The sequence below is a fragment of the Ictalurus furcatus genome, chromosome 4 (assembly GCF_023375685.1).
Source record: "Ictalurus furcatus strain D&B chromosome 4, Billie_1.0, whole genome shotgun sequence".
Classification (NCBI taxonomy): Eukaryota; Metazoa; Chordata; class Actinopteri; order Siluriformes; family Ictaluridae; genus Ictalurus; species Ictalurus furcatus.
Window position 1 is genome coordinate 18514580 of NC_071258.1, and position 15152 is coordinate 18529731.

General features: G+C 40.6%; 1 protein-coding gene across 1 annotated transcript in view; it reads right to left on the reverse strand.

The window, feature by feature from the left end:
• reln (reelin) overlaps positions 1–15152 on the reverse strand; it is a 633795-nt gene that overhangs the window by 244530 nt on the left and 374113 nt on the right. The window contains exons 34-38 of the mRNA XM_053623241.1: positions 1457–1730; positions 1150–1290; positions 857–1034; positions 567–651; positions 287–469 (exon numbers count right to left, since the gene is read on the reverse strand). Of these exons, the coding sequence (XP_053479216.1) occupies positions 287–469; positions 567–651; positions 857–1034; positions 1150–1290; positions 1457–1730 (861 nt within the window). The remainder of the gene's footprint in view (positions 1–286; positions 470–566; positions 652–856; positions 1035–1149; positions 1291–1456; positions 1731–15152) is intronic.

Below are 15152 nucleotides of genomic sequence, written 5' to 3' on the forward strand. Positions count from 1 at the left end.
TTTTGGTTGGGAGAAAATAATTGTGTTTGTGGGAAAAATTCAAAAAACCTGACTTGACCTCCTAATAATAAGATGAAAACCATTCCAATAGGGTGCCTATGCAGCTTTAGTGTTTAACCCATAATAAGTGTGTGTTTGTGTGTCAGGGGGGTTCTATACAGTATGTTGTCTCTGTCAAATCAACATTAAATGCATAGTTCTATTTTTTTTTGTAAACATTATGGAACATTACTTGTAAACAGATATATGGTGTGCAAATTAATAACTAGGTATGGTCTATTCTCACCATTATTGTAAGGCTGCCACAGTCTGAAGCGTGTAGCATTAGTCTGAGCACTTGGAGGCAGTGGCAGATGCAGAAAGAGAGTGTCAGTGGAGGAAGGAAAGTAGAACTCATGCAACAGTAACCAGATAATCCCTCCATTCACTGAATACTGCAGCAACACGGAGTGAGAACGCTCTGGGGTTCCTGAGAGTTCACCAACATAATAAACATATTCAAACACAACACAATAGTAAGTAAGTACTATCCCACATGGCAATCATAAAATTATCCAGACATTTACCCTTAGTGATAAATTTAAATGAAAACTGCATGTGTAGAGTGCTTGTGCAGTCAAGATCCTGTGAAACCAGCATGCGCAATCCTTCCTGAATACAAAGACAGGTACAAGGACAAATTACAATTACTTAACATTATTACTATATTACCATATTTTATTAAATCACAGATTTTTTAAGATGTATTTGTAATTTTGTCCAAAGAAATGTACAGCATCCCAGGAGCCATGTGGACTTAAATGCTTTAAGAGGTTGGTCATAGATCAGCAGAGAACAGAGTACATGAATTGCTTACCCCTTTAAAGATGAGAGCAGTCCCTGATTTAAGAGGCTCTCCACTCAACATGCCACGTTCTGCTCCATACATCTCAGGCCAAATCTCTGGATCCAGATTCTCATTGAAGTCTTCCCTAAGTACAAAGGGCAGAGGAGCCATGGGCACACAGTGAACCCCACCATAATCTCTGTCACATCTGTTGGTTGAACAGAGAGAAACAGACTGAGATACAGCAACATCCACTGCTTTTGATCAAGTTAATCCCCATGTGTGTATGTGTTTGTTAGAGCTAGATAGTTGGAGCCAAATACATGCAGCGTCCATTGTCACACAGGCCATGCCCTGAGCACATCCAGGGACAGCCAGATGCAAGTAGCACATTGTCCAGACCCCAGCTATCTGCTCCAGGGGTTACTTGAGGCTGGATCCAGCGAAACCTTGTTCTAGGAGAACTACATCACAACAAATATAAAACCTAATTATTTAATCAGGTATAGAAATGCAGTCTTTAAACAACTTTTATTTGGATTTTATATTCTGTTTAAGATGAGTAAACAAAACAGAATCAAAAATACATGTACATATTTTGACATGTTAAGACACGTGCATATGGCATACTTGGCAGCACTGGGCAAATAAACAGTGACCCTCCTCCACTGGGAATACTGGGGAGTACTATAGATGGAGCTCTGAGTATATCTGGCACATCCAATAGCAGGTGGTACACACTCAGGTGTAACCAATGTCCAGTGGTGGCCACAGTCAGTGGAGAACTCCAGGTGGACACCGTGGGTTGATGTCACATCCTTACTGCAGCCCATGCTCAGATCAAACTGCAGAAATGAGGAAGGTGACACCTCAAAGTCCCAACTCTCAGCATAGCGGAGACCCTCTGTTAGGAGGCACACAGAAAGCATAGCATTATCTTGCCTTACTAGCCAATTGTTGTTGAGGCTGTTTATAATATATTTGCTCAAACTAAGCACCCACAAAAGATATGCTCTCCCATCAAGTGTGGTTACTTTGCTGTCAAATTTGTTTGTGCATGATGAATGAACTGTGCATTACACGTAAAAAAAAAAAAAAAAAAAAAAAAAAAAAAAAACATATATCATGGTTACTGGACAACATTTGTTAGAGTAGAAGCAAAAAAAAAACACAACAACAACAGTTCTTCAGAATGGCCAACTTCCTGTTTGTCAATACTAAAATTTCTTACTTCAAGAACACTCAGTATCTTCCAGGGAATCGAGAGAATCAAGAGTCTAGATTATTTTCACCTCTGAGGGTAACCAGCCTTTAAAATGCACGTTCGAGAGTTAGTTCCTGTTCTCAACCTACATTATAGCTGCAATAAACAGTCACTCAGCAGCCTTCTCATTCAGGGACACTTTAACTGTTACGCTTACAACCAAGTGGATTATCATTAGGAAATTATTATTATTACACATAACTTTATTTATAGAATTTAATGTTGTAAATTCTTTATATTTCCGGATTTCTTGAGTTACTACTGATGTCTGATGAAAATTTCATGTGAATAGCCGCAATGGAAATATATTTAATGAAAAAAATGTTGACGAGTTCACTGTATGAGTTATTACTATAGACACAATAATGTATTAGAATGAGAGCATTAATATAACCTAATAACAACATTCTTCATGTTATCACCAGAGATACTGCTCGAGCAATACTGTGATAGGAAAATAATGTACATCTTCTGACCAATTACATTTAAGCATTCAACCACACTGTGGTATAACTTTTCATAACCTTTGGGTTTTACTAAATGTAGGTTTTAAACAATTCATACTATGCATAATAAATTTTTCAAGTCCATGTTTGTGTGTCCTGAGAGACTTAAAAGGGTTTTGTCCCTTTAAAAAAAGAGAGAAAAGTATGAGTAAGAGAGAATTCAGGAAGTGTGTTATGCCTTGCTCCCATTTCATAATGGGGTGGGAGACTGAAACACTTTCTGTGTGAAGTGTCTAGGGTTGGAGCATGCCAGGGCAGTGTCTGACCATGCGCATTGTGAAGGCCTTATAATTAGGCAGCTCCGCTCGCGGCTCACTCTCGATTGAGCGCTGTTCTATCTCTTGCTCTGTCTTCTGTCTTCCAGCTCTCCACCGGATTTTTAAAAAATTTCGTCTCTGACTCGGAGCCAGAACAGTGTGCCCAAAATTGAGAGCAGCTCTGAAGCATATAAAGAACTGCGTGAAGTGACTACGGATGCTGGTTGAGCTTTTTTCTCCCCAGTGAATAAAATCTCCCTCACACTGCAATAAACTCCCCTTTGTTCCAGAAGTGCATGACGAAATATCACGCTTCTGGGGAAAACCATACATAATCCGTATTTAATACCCCGTGATGTAGGATTATTCAGCCATCATGTGGAATGAACAGCATGGCTATTTAGCTATACCGAAGGTGGAGGAGGGGCTGGCGAGCTACCTCTCTCCATCAACGGCAAGTAATTTAGGGGGGCTGGCTTTGCCATCCAAGCCATGTAAGGCCATTTTGGTGTTGGTGTGCAAGGCCTATGCAGCAGTGGGTCTCGCTTGTGGGTCACTGCATACAATGGCAGTGTTGCAGGTCTACCAAGCACACCTGCAGAGTGAGCTCGACATACAGCAACGTTCAGCCAGTTCCTTCCCCATTGTGTCGAGTTCGCCTAGGCATACATGAGTGGAGCCCGGGCCGGCGCTAGTGCGAGAGAGGCACAGAAGGCGAGTATGGTGGCCTGCCTCACAGCATGATGTTACACAAGTTTCAGATACCGGTCATGCATGAGGGCACTTCCCACAGCGTGAAGCTCACGCAACGTCTCATTCCCTCTCAATGAACAGGGTTACATGCGTAACCCAGATGTGTTGCACACAAAAAGATGCATATATCTTGGAAAATAAGTTGAGTTGAGTTTCATGCTCTACAGAGTAGTTTGACATCAATATTGTGAAAATTGGCCCAAAATCCCAGGACTAGTTCATAAACGTAGGTTTAGTATATTATGCAAAGTATAAACAATTAGAATAAAAGAACATAATTATTACTTTTGTGGAGATAGCTCAATGCTACTTGTGTGAAGTGCCTGCTGAAATGTGATTGGCAGCCATGTTTTTCATGTAATTAAATGATGATTAACAATACAGCAACAATACAGCACATCAAATCTTTAGCTCAAAAAGACTTTTGCCCTGAACTTGTATTTCAAGTTTAGTTAAAATACATACAGTGCCCTCCACTAATATTGGCAACCTTGCTAAATATGAGCAAAGAAGGCTATGAAAAATTGTCTTTATTGTTTAATCTTTTGATCTTTTGTTAAAAAAAAAAAATGCTCTCATGGATATCAAACAATTTCAAACAAAACACAGGTTTATCAAAAAATATCATTGTTAAATATACGTGTGCAACAATTATTGGCACCCCTATGAATTCATATGAGAAAAATATATTTGAAGTATTTTCCCATTGATATTTAAAAAAATTTAATACACATGGGTAACAAGGAACAGGAAATTGTTCAACCAACACTTCTTCTTTCACAGGGGTATAAATATGAGGTACCACATAGCCTAAATTTCTTTAGCCTTTCATAACAATAAAAACCAGAGATAATTTTGCACACCTATATTTAACAAAGATATTTTTGATAAACCTGTGTTTTGTTTGCAATTGTTTGACATCCATAAGAGCAGAGTCTTTTTGTGAATTTTTTTAACAAAAGATCAAAAGGTTAAACAATAAACAATTTTTCACAGCTTTCTTTGCTCATATTTACCAAGGGTGCCAATAGTAGCGGAAGACACAGTATAACCACTGATGAATTACAGCTGTTTGAGTACCCCCAGCTCCACTTCCTTAAAATTGATTGACTTATGGTTTCAATGTTGAAGAAGAAGAAGAAGAAGAAGAAGAAGAAGAAGAAAGAATTAAAACATGGGTCCCGCACTTCGTACTTAATATGATTAAACATAAAAATAAAAATGCTAACATAAATAACACAGTTCCAGCAACTTCAGTGCATGGACCCCAAACTATAGCCACAAATGGCGATCTGCAGGGTACAAGCACCCTTTGCAAATAGCAGCCCCAGTTTACAGTTCTTGTCAAGATATAAAGAACAATAAAGAACCCCAGATGAACATCCTGTCACTTCCCGAGACGTAAGGGAGTTGAGTACGGAAGCAGGTGCAGGAAAAGTATTTATTAAAAGATACAAAGGCAGGCAAATCCAAATCGTAATCCAAAACGTAGTCCAAAACGTAGTCAAGATAGGCAAAGGGTCGGGCGATCGGCAAACAGACATAAACGGGGTAAAGCAAGAATCAAAGTCGGGGTCACAGAAAACAGTGTCAAGACACAAAACAAGAAACATGAACTATTACTATGAACTGGGAGCGGAAAAACCAGCGTGGACTAAATGAACTGATCTAACGTGAAACTAACTATATAACTATATCTATCAAGGAACATAACTTAACTAATCTAATGTAATACTCTGTGCAGTGTACTGGGAGGCGCGTGGTATATATATCAAGCATAATCAGCGCTAAGCGCTGACAGCTGAAAACAATGAAGCCACACTCCGAACAACAACCAATAACAGAACAGGGAAGAGACAGAACAGAAACAAAACAAACACACATGTACATAGTAAACAGTGTCCCAGTTGTCAACAATCGAAGAGCATGCACTCGCTGAGCACTCGTGCACGTAGCTCGTGCATGCGCGTGCCCTCTCATCTCTCCTAGCGTGCTGCCAGAAGGGGAGAACGTGACATAACCCACCCCCCAAAGGGCGCTCCTCCCAGAGTGCCACAAAACACTCCTCTCCATTGGCGGTCCTGGGCAAAATGTCCCCAGCTGAAACAGGAGACTGCGCAGCATCCTCAGTGGAGCAGAAAAGCAGGGCGACATCCTCAGCACAACAGAAAAGCAGAGCGACGTCCTCAGTGGAACAGGAAAGCAGAGCAACGTCCTCATCGGAACAGGAAAGCAGAGCGACGTCCTCATCGGATCAGGAAAGCAGAGCGACGTCCTCATCGGAACAGGAAAACAGAGCGACATCCTCATCGGAACAGGAAAGCAGAGCGTCGTCCTCATCGGATCAGGAAAGCAGAGCGACATCCTCATCGGAACAGGAAAACAGAGCGACATCCTCATCGGAACAGGAAAGCAGAGCGTCGTCCTCATCGGATCAGGCAAGCAGAGCGACGTCCTCATCGGAACAGGAAAACAGAGCGACATCCTCATCGGAACAGGAAAGCAGAACGACGTCTTCAGCGGAACAGGTAAGCAGAGCGATGTTCTCAGCGGAACGAGTAAGCAGAGCGACGTCCTCAGCGGAACAGGTAAGCAGAGCGACGTTCTCAGTGGACTCTGCAGGCTGAACTTGGTCGTCTGTGTCGTCTGTGTCAAGCATGAGCAGAACCTGGTTGTCTGTATCAGCAGACAACTGTGTAATCAGAGCATGATTGGCCGTGACCACAACTTCAGGCATGAGCAGAACCTGGTCGTTACTGACTTCGGCACCGACCTGGGACAGGAACTTGGTGTGAGCAGAGCTTGGGTTGGTCGTCTCTTTGACCTGGGACAATAACTTGGCATTACAGTGGACTTCTGGAGCCAAGACCCCCTCATGGGTCTCAGGCTGCAACTCTGGGGTTGAGGTCACCATGTTGACCTCTGGATGAAGCTCGGCAGGTGAGACCACCTCATGGGTCCCAGGTTCGAACTCAGGTTCTGAGGTCACCATGTTGACCTCTGGCTGGAGCTCAGGTGCTGAGACCTCCTCATGGGTCTCAGGCTGCAACTCTGGGGTTGAGGTCACCATGTTGACCTCTGGCTGGAGCTCGGCAGGTGAGACCACCTCATGGGTCCCAGGTTCGAACTCAGGTTCTGAGGTCACCATGTTGACCTCTGGGTGGAGCTCAGGTGCTGAGACCTCCTCGTGGGTCTCAAGATGGAGCTTTGAGGTCACCGGCTTAACCTCTAGCAGGAGCTCAGGTGCTGAGATCTCCTTGTGGGCCTCAAGCTGGAGCTCTGAGGTCACCACGTTGACCTCTGGCTGGAGCTCGGCGGGTGAGACCACCTCATGGGTCTCAGGTTCGAGCTCTGGTTCTGAGGTCGCCATGTTGACCTCTGGCTGGAGCTCGGCGGGTGAGACCACCTCATGGGTCCCAGGTTCGAGCTCTGGTGCCAAAGTTGCTACGTTGACCTCTGGCTGGAGCTCAGCAGGTGAGACCTCCTCATGGGTCTCAGGCTGTGGCTCTGAGGTCACCACATTGACCTCTGGCTGTAGTTCCGCAGGGGCTTTCTTGTGTAGCAGTTTGTGCTTACGCCAGCTGCTCTTGAAGCATTCCTTTGAGCAGAAAAATGCTTCCTGGAGACCTAGCTTGTTGTATGTAGGACATCACAGTGGAGCCTCATTGCAGCAGCCCTCAGCCATACATCTCAGTGGAACCTCCACCACGTTGGCCGGAACCTGAAGCGGAGCTGCAGATGCTACCCTGTCCACCCACTCATAATAGAGGTGGAAAGGTAGGTTAGCCATTTTCATCCCATTGCATACCCTCTCCAGTAAATCCAGGCTTTTTAGTTGCCCTGGCTGCACGAACTCTTGCAGGAAAAGTTCAGCAAACTGAGTGACGTTATTGAAGGCAGTGGACCCTGTACGGATCAGCTGCTCCGCCCAGTCATGGGCCGGGCCATAAAACCGGGACACTAAGAACCCCAGCCACCGTTTCTTGACAGGCTTGGGATGTGCCAGGCTAGCGAAGTACACCTGGCTGTGAACAAGGAACAACAACAGGTGGCTCTCCAACCCATAAGTCTCTATCAGGAGTTTGGCAGCAGTCCTCTGAGGAAACTGGACTGATTTGTATCGTGGGCAGTAATCCGTATATTGACTGCCATGATGCTCTCCTTGTTCCACTGCTGCTTCCATGATTAGGCAGAGTATTCTGTCACGTCCCGAGACATAAGGGAGTTGAGAACGGAAGCAGGTGCAGGAAATGAGATTATTAAAAGATACAAAGGCAGACAAATCCAAATGGTAATCCAAAACGTAGTCAAGATAGGCAAAGGGTCGGGTGATCAGCAAACAGGCATAAACGGGGCAAAGCAGGAATCAAAGTCATGGTCACAGAAAACAGTGTCAAGACACAAAACAAGAAACATGAACTATGACTATGAACTAGGAGCAGAAAAACCAGCGTGGACTAAATGGACTCATCTAACATGAAACTAACTATATATATATATATATATATATATATATATATATATATATATATATATATATATATATATATATATATATATAACTATATATGTATATATATCGAGCATAATCCCGAACAAAGCCACACCCCGAACAACAACCCATAACAGAACAGGGAGGAGACAGAAAAGAAACAAAACAAATGCACGTGTACATAGTAAACAATGTCCCAGTTGTCAACAATTGAAGAGCATGCGCTCGCTGAGCACTCATGCATGTAGCTCGTGCATGCACGTGCCCTCTCATCCTTAGAGCGCTGCCAGAAGGGGAGATCGTGACACATACTTATTAAGTTTTGTTTTGATAGCTCAGTGCTACTTGTGTGAAGTACCTGCTGAAATGTGATTACCTGAATTTTTGAAGTAATTAAATGATGATTAGAAATCCAGTTTAGCAAAGTGGAGAAATCCAGTTTAGCAAAACTATGAAATACACCTAATTTTAGCTCAAACAAACCTACAGTTCCTGACAAACAGGCATTATCTGTTTGAATGCATGAATATAACTCCACCCCCTTTCATTGACCACTCCCCAACCTTTGGACAAATCCTTAGAACATTGTTCTCAACATATATTTCAGATTTTGTTGAAATGCATGTAACCAATCATGAATTACAGCTGTTTGTATAAACCAGCTTCGCCTCATTACAGCTTATTGATATGTGATGGCTGTATTGTTAAACCACAAAATGTTATTATTAGTTAGTGAGGGTCCCACTCTCCTGAGAATTTTGGCATCTTTTTTTGTGAAGATTGGCTAGGATCCTAGGATTAGTTCACAAAAAATTGCATATAAAACAAATTATTACAAATTTTAGTGGACAAAGCTATATGGTCTAAAAGGCAATATTTTGGGCCAAAACAGCGCAACCATTGGGCTGATCGAGCCCATCTTACTTGCCTGAGTAGCAGGAGGGAGTACTATCTGAAGAAGAAGAAGAAAAATCCTAACAAAAACAATAGGGCTCCAGGACCTTTGTTACTTGGACCCCTAATAATAGTAATAAGAAAAGGTCTACCAAGCTTGTTGTGCTTGTTCCCCTAATAAATATAGCACCAAGAGGCAATCGAAAGGCTCCAAGCACTCCTTGAAAATATTGCTCCCAGTGGCGCATTATTGCCAAGAACAATAAAGAGAACATAGAACATGCTTATCAGGTGATTGTGATTATAGTGCAAAGCTGTTTGTGTAACATGCCTTTTGGAAGCTGATTGGTTGAAAGTAGACATGCTTTTGATGTAATTCAGTGATAAAAAATGTAGTTACAGCTACTCCTAACTCCTAATAAGACCCTCCCTGAACCTACCATTCAAGTTTCATGACAATAGATTAATTACTTTGGCAAATGCCTGCTGAAAGCTTAAAACTTAGGTCATTATGGAAAATCCACTAAGAGATTAACACATAGATGTACCCTGCCTAATTTTATCTTGTTCAGCTTTATGGTTCCTGTGAGACCATTATCTGACCATAGCTCCACCCCATATGTATGACCACATCCCAATTTTAGATATGACCTCAGAAAGCACCAGGGTCAAACACTATGTGCAAATCACACTACAAGTATCTAGTTCTCACCAAGTTGCATAGAACAGTAAAGCAATCATAAATGAACAAGCTATTAAAATTTCATGATGGTAACTTATTGCTAAAAAATTTAATTCTGTGCTCCAGTGTGATTGGAAGATGGCTGCAGAGTTTTGGAAGTAACCTAGTTAGCAGTAGAAATCCACTCACAGATTATAAGAACAATGCAGTACAATAGATTTTAGCTTAATTAGATTTATAGCCAAATTTAATTATTTATGTCCAACCTCACCCAATATTATAATATGTGAAATTATCTGTTCTTTCTTATTCAACCCCTGGCAAAAATTATGGCACGACCACACTTAGAGGATGTTCACCCGGCTTTTTTACTTCGTAGAAAATAAACAAATCACAGATATGACACAACACATTTTTTTGTTAATAGCTGAACATTCTGGCTTCATGAAACATACCTCAAACAAGGTAAATGAAATGGAATCAAATGGAGTTTCAAAATGGAATCCTTTCATGGATTCCATAATTTTTGCCAGGGGTTGTATAACTGTTGTATTGTAGGAGCAGGTAGAGTAGGTGCCTCAAGATTTTTCTCCCTCTAAATTCCCTGGAAGGTACAGAGTGTTTATCATGTAACAATGCTATTTGTCAAACAAAAAGTCACCTATTTTGACAAAAAAAAAAAATTGTTTTATTTTCTTTCCTGCTTTTTCCTTAAATTTTGTCCAATAAGCATGAAATTTGCACTGATGGTACTAAACATAATCAGTCTAATCATAATCATCATCCACATCGGTCTCTATAGTCTCATTTCCTGAGCTATATTTCAGTCATGGTATTTGATGTGCTTGATCTTACAAGAGCAACGGGACATGGTGGAGAAAAAAATATGAGATGGGAGGAAAATGAATATTTCTATGCTTTTGTGTTCACTTGCAAAACTTTGGCGTTCCCTGAAGATACTTTACATTCGCTTGCAATTTTGTTTCTGTTCTCTCACAAAGATATTTGTGTTCTCTTGCAATGTTTTGAGTTCTTTCACAAAGATATTTGCATTCTCTCACAAAACTGTGTGTCCACCACATCGTTGAGCTCATACAAACAGTACTTCTGGTTTAATTTCTCGTTGACAGCAGGGCAGTTGTTCAGACATAACAAATTCACAATGGAGTGGTTCATGTAGTTTTATTCTGAGCTTGAATTCAAATATAAAGAAATAAAGTCAGTGGTTAGTTAAAGGCATGGTTTTCACACTGCAGTTAAACCAGTTGCTCTTCCTGAAAACATGATTATTAGCAACACATAAATTTTAGGGGCGCATCTTTTAGACACTTAGTGGTAATAGCACCGAAAGTGTAAAATGAGTGTCCCCAAGTTTCTACACAACCAAAGCAAATTAACTTTCTACAAAATTATAAAATATAAATAAACAAGTAACAAAACCAACACACATCAGGGTTAGTTTTTATATTCATGTTTTTACAGGTAAAAAAAAAAAATGGCAAAATTGATCAAGGTTAAAAAGATGCTATAATGAATTAACTTTAACGAAAACATTAAAGAAACATTATTATTATTATTATTATTATTATTATTATTATTATTATTATTAGGGGTCAAGCTCCGAAGGGCTGAAGACCTCTATTGTTTTCGTTGTTTTCTTCTTATCATACTTCTTCTATGGCAGCCCATAGAACCACTTGCGGGAAACTTATATCATTTGGCACACAGTCTGATCTATTAATATAGCAAATTTTGAGTATCTACCTTAAACCCTCTAGCGCCACCAACTGCCCAAATTTGCACTCACGTTTATGTTAATAACTTTTGAACTGTGAAATTAAATAATTTTTTCCTTTGATTCCTTGGCTCAAGATGCTTCGATTGCACCCTACTATGATATCATTTTCCGTCATGAAAATTTTTCTGCCATTTTGAATTTTCTGAAAAACCTCGTCCTAGGCCGTTTGTCCAATTTTCACCAAAATGGGCCCAGATTGTCTTCAGACCATGCTGGAAGAAAGTTATTAAAAGCTTTAGATAAACCCAACTGTTCTTGAAAAATAGGCGAACGAATGGACATTTTTGCTTATAACTTCTGAACGGTTTGTCCAAAAATCACAAACCTGGTCTCAATAGATTCAGTGAGGTATACCAAATCCAAAGATATGAAAAAATCCTATGTCGGCTGTTTTGGATGTCTGCCATTTTGAATTTAGACATAAAATGCTGTATTTTACAACTGACTCTGAGGGGACACAAAAAGTTTTGGGATTATAATTTATAAAAATGCTAATATCTATTGACTCCTTTTGCCTGTCATGAGACTGGTCTTGATAGATTGCATGGTTCAGACTGAGAACAACGATACCAATTATGTCATGGTTGAGCAAACTTCCTGTCCACTATTTAGTTTTTTTTTTTTTGCCACTAGTATGTTTTGAAAACATACTTTTTCAAACTCCTCCTAGATCCTTTGCCTGATTTGGACAGAATTGGCCTGAATCATCTAGATGCACTCACGACAAGTTATTCACAGACTTTTGATAAACCATACCGTTTTCGAATGGCGCTTCAACGAATTTGAAGAACGCTCAAAATTGAACTTGACACTGTATCTCAGCAACGCTTTGAGGGATTGTGACGAAACTTGCCATGTGCCATGACCATTAGGCCCTGAGTTTTGGCACACTGCCCCCTACTGGTCAGGAGGTAGCAAAAACGACATTTTTATCTTGAACGCTTTCTTGCATCATAAACATCATGCCCAGATGCTACCTGAGCAGTTTCAGAACAGCACCACATACTGGACAAAATTTCTAAGAAGTAGCTATTTTTAGTTATTTTTAAAATAATTTTTTTTTTATGATTGAAAGTTTACTTTTTCTAACTCCTCATACACCATTCATCGGACTCTAATAAAAAAAAAAAACATGTCAAAAAGCTTCTTTTGCTGCTCATGGTGCCAATAATTGGCTTGAACCCAGTATTGCTGCTTGCAACTATATTTATTATTATTAATAATATCTATAAATAAAATCTATTATTCTCTATTTTGGCAGCCCATTTGACACCCCAACCGTATGCTAAAAAGTTATGGACACTTTGATCTATCACAGCCAGTTTGAAGTCTCTATCTCAAAAGCTCTAGCACCACCAACAGGTCAAAACTTCACTCATGTTTAGGCTAATAACTTTTGAACCGTTAGGGTTAAAAACAAAATTATTTTCCCACTGATTCTTTGGCTCCTGCCAAGTTTACTGCACACCATAATTTCAATTTTACCTGAGTAGAATTGCTGCCATTTTTACCATATTGATTTTCTGAAAAAACAACTTTTTCAAACTCCATCTAGGTGGTTTGTCTGATTTCCACCAGATTTGAGTCAGATCATCTTCTGACAGTGCTGGCAAAAAGTTATCAAAAGCATTTTGATAGACCCATAGGTTCTCATATAGCGCATCAATGAATGCGACAAAGAGAATGTCAAAATGGCTGTGAGACTTTATCTCTGCAACGGTTTGTCATGTTAAGACTATTAGAACCCAATGTTCCCATTTCGGCCACATTAAGCATCAGCCATTTTGAACTTGGTATCTGTCGTCATAAGCATGAACTAAGGGTACTGTACAGTTTTGGCACAGCCCCACCTAGTGGTTATAAGATATGAAATAATATGTTTAATTTTGCTCATAACTTCCAAACAGGTTGACCAAACATCACCAGACTTGTCTCATTAGATTCAGTATGGCATACCATGTTGAACAGTACCCAATGTTCCATGTCGGCCATATTGAGCATCGGATATTTTGAATTTTGTAATAAAATGCTATATTTTATGAATGCATTGGTGTATTGTTACGAAAGTCAGTATGTGTCATCGGCACAATGCCCTGAAGTTTCGAGACCACATTGTGGTCAAAAATTATAATAAAATTCCAAAAATGCTAATAGCTTTGGAATAATTTTGCCTATTGTAATGAAACTGGTCTTGATGCCGAGAACAATGAAAAAAAAAAACTACCACATATCAGACGGTACATGGAAGCAGAGGCTTCGGCCGCAAAAATGCACAAGGAGAGGACATTTTAAACTTCGCATTGACCTTCAACCTTGCAATAGTCAACACATTTTTCTCGAAGCCGCAAGAACACTTAATTACCTATAAGAGTGGTGGAAACTGTACGCAGGTGGACTACCTCCTCGCAGACCGAAGTGTCCTCAAGACATTCAGGGACTGCAAAGTTATCCCTGGAGAACCTTTGACCTTTGGCAACAGAATATCTGGGTGTATCTAGAGGTGTAGCCAGATACGGTAAAGACCCTACATGGTGGAAAGCAGAAGTACAGCAAAAACTACAGAAAAAAAGCTCACTTCAAGCTCTGGCAACAAACAGGCAGTGCGGAGGACCGCAGCTCTTATTGCACTGCAAAAAAAAATGCGACACACGCAGTAGCGCAGGCAAGGGACGTTACTAAGGAAGATTTATATGCTAAGTTGGAAGCCGCACCTAATGATAAGCAACTCTTTAAAGTCACAAAAGAGAGACACTGAGACACCCAGGATACAAAAACCATCAAGTACATCAGAGATACTCAAGGACGCCTATTAGCATCTAACAATGACATAAAGCAGAGATGGAAAGAGTATTATTCAGAACTACTCAATCAAACATACCCATGTGAACCACCTCAAGAACAAGCACCTGTGGAAGGTCCTTGGCCAATAATCACACTAGATGAGGTTAAATTAGCAGTTCATAAAATGGCCAATAACAAGGCCACTGGGCCTGATGACATACTGCCAGAGTTGTGGAAGAGGTTAGGAGAACCGAGAGTTTATTTCCCGACAACCTTGTTCAACAAAATTCCTGATGACGGCATTCCAACTGCATGGAGAAAAAGCTACCTAGTGCCTTTTTACAAAATCAAAGGTGACATAAGACTCTGCGGGAACTACAGGGCTATAAAACTGATATCACACACCTTTAATATCTGGGAAAGGATAATAAATAGAAGATTGTTGCATCTAACTAATGTCACTGAAAACCAGTGCGGTTTCATTGCAGAAAAATCAACAACCGATGCTATACATACGATTCGAATCCTTATGGAAAAGCACAGAGGCAACAAGAAAGATCTAGACATGGTGTTTATAGATTGAGAAAAAGCTTTCGACCGTGTCCCAAGACCACTAATATGGCAAGCTCTACGATCACAAGAAGTGTCCGAATGTCTTATCAATATAGTGGCCGACATATACAAAGGCGTAACCACTATAGTGCGTTGCCCAGCAGGAATCAGTGACTGTTTTGAAGTGAGAGTAGGAGTTCTTCAAGGTTTGGCACTCAGCCCCCTACTTTTTAACTTGGTGATGAATTACGTAACGGCGGAGGTGCAACATTCAACACCCTGGGACATTCTCTTTGCAGACGATGTCGTCCTTATCAGTGAAGACCCAAGAGAGCTCCAACAACACC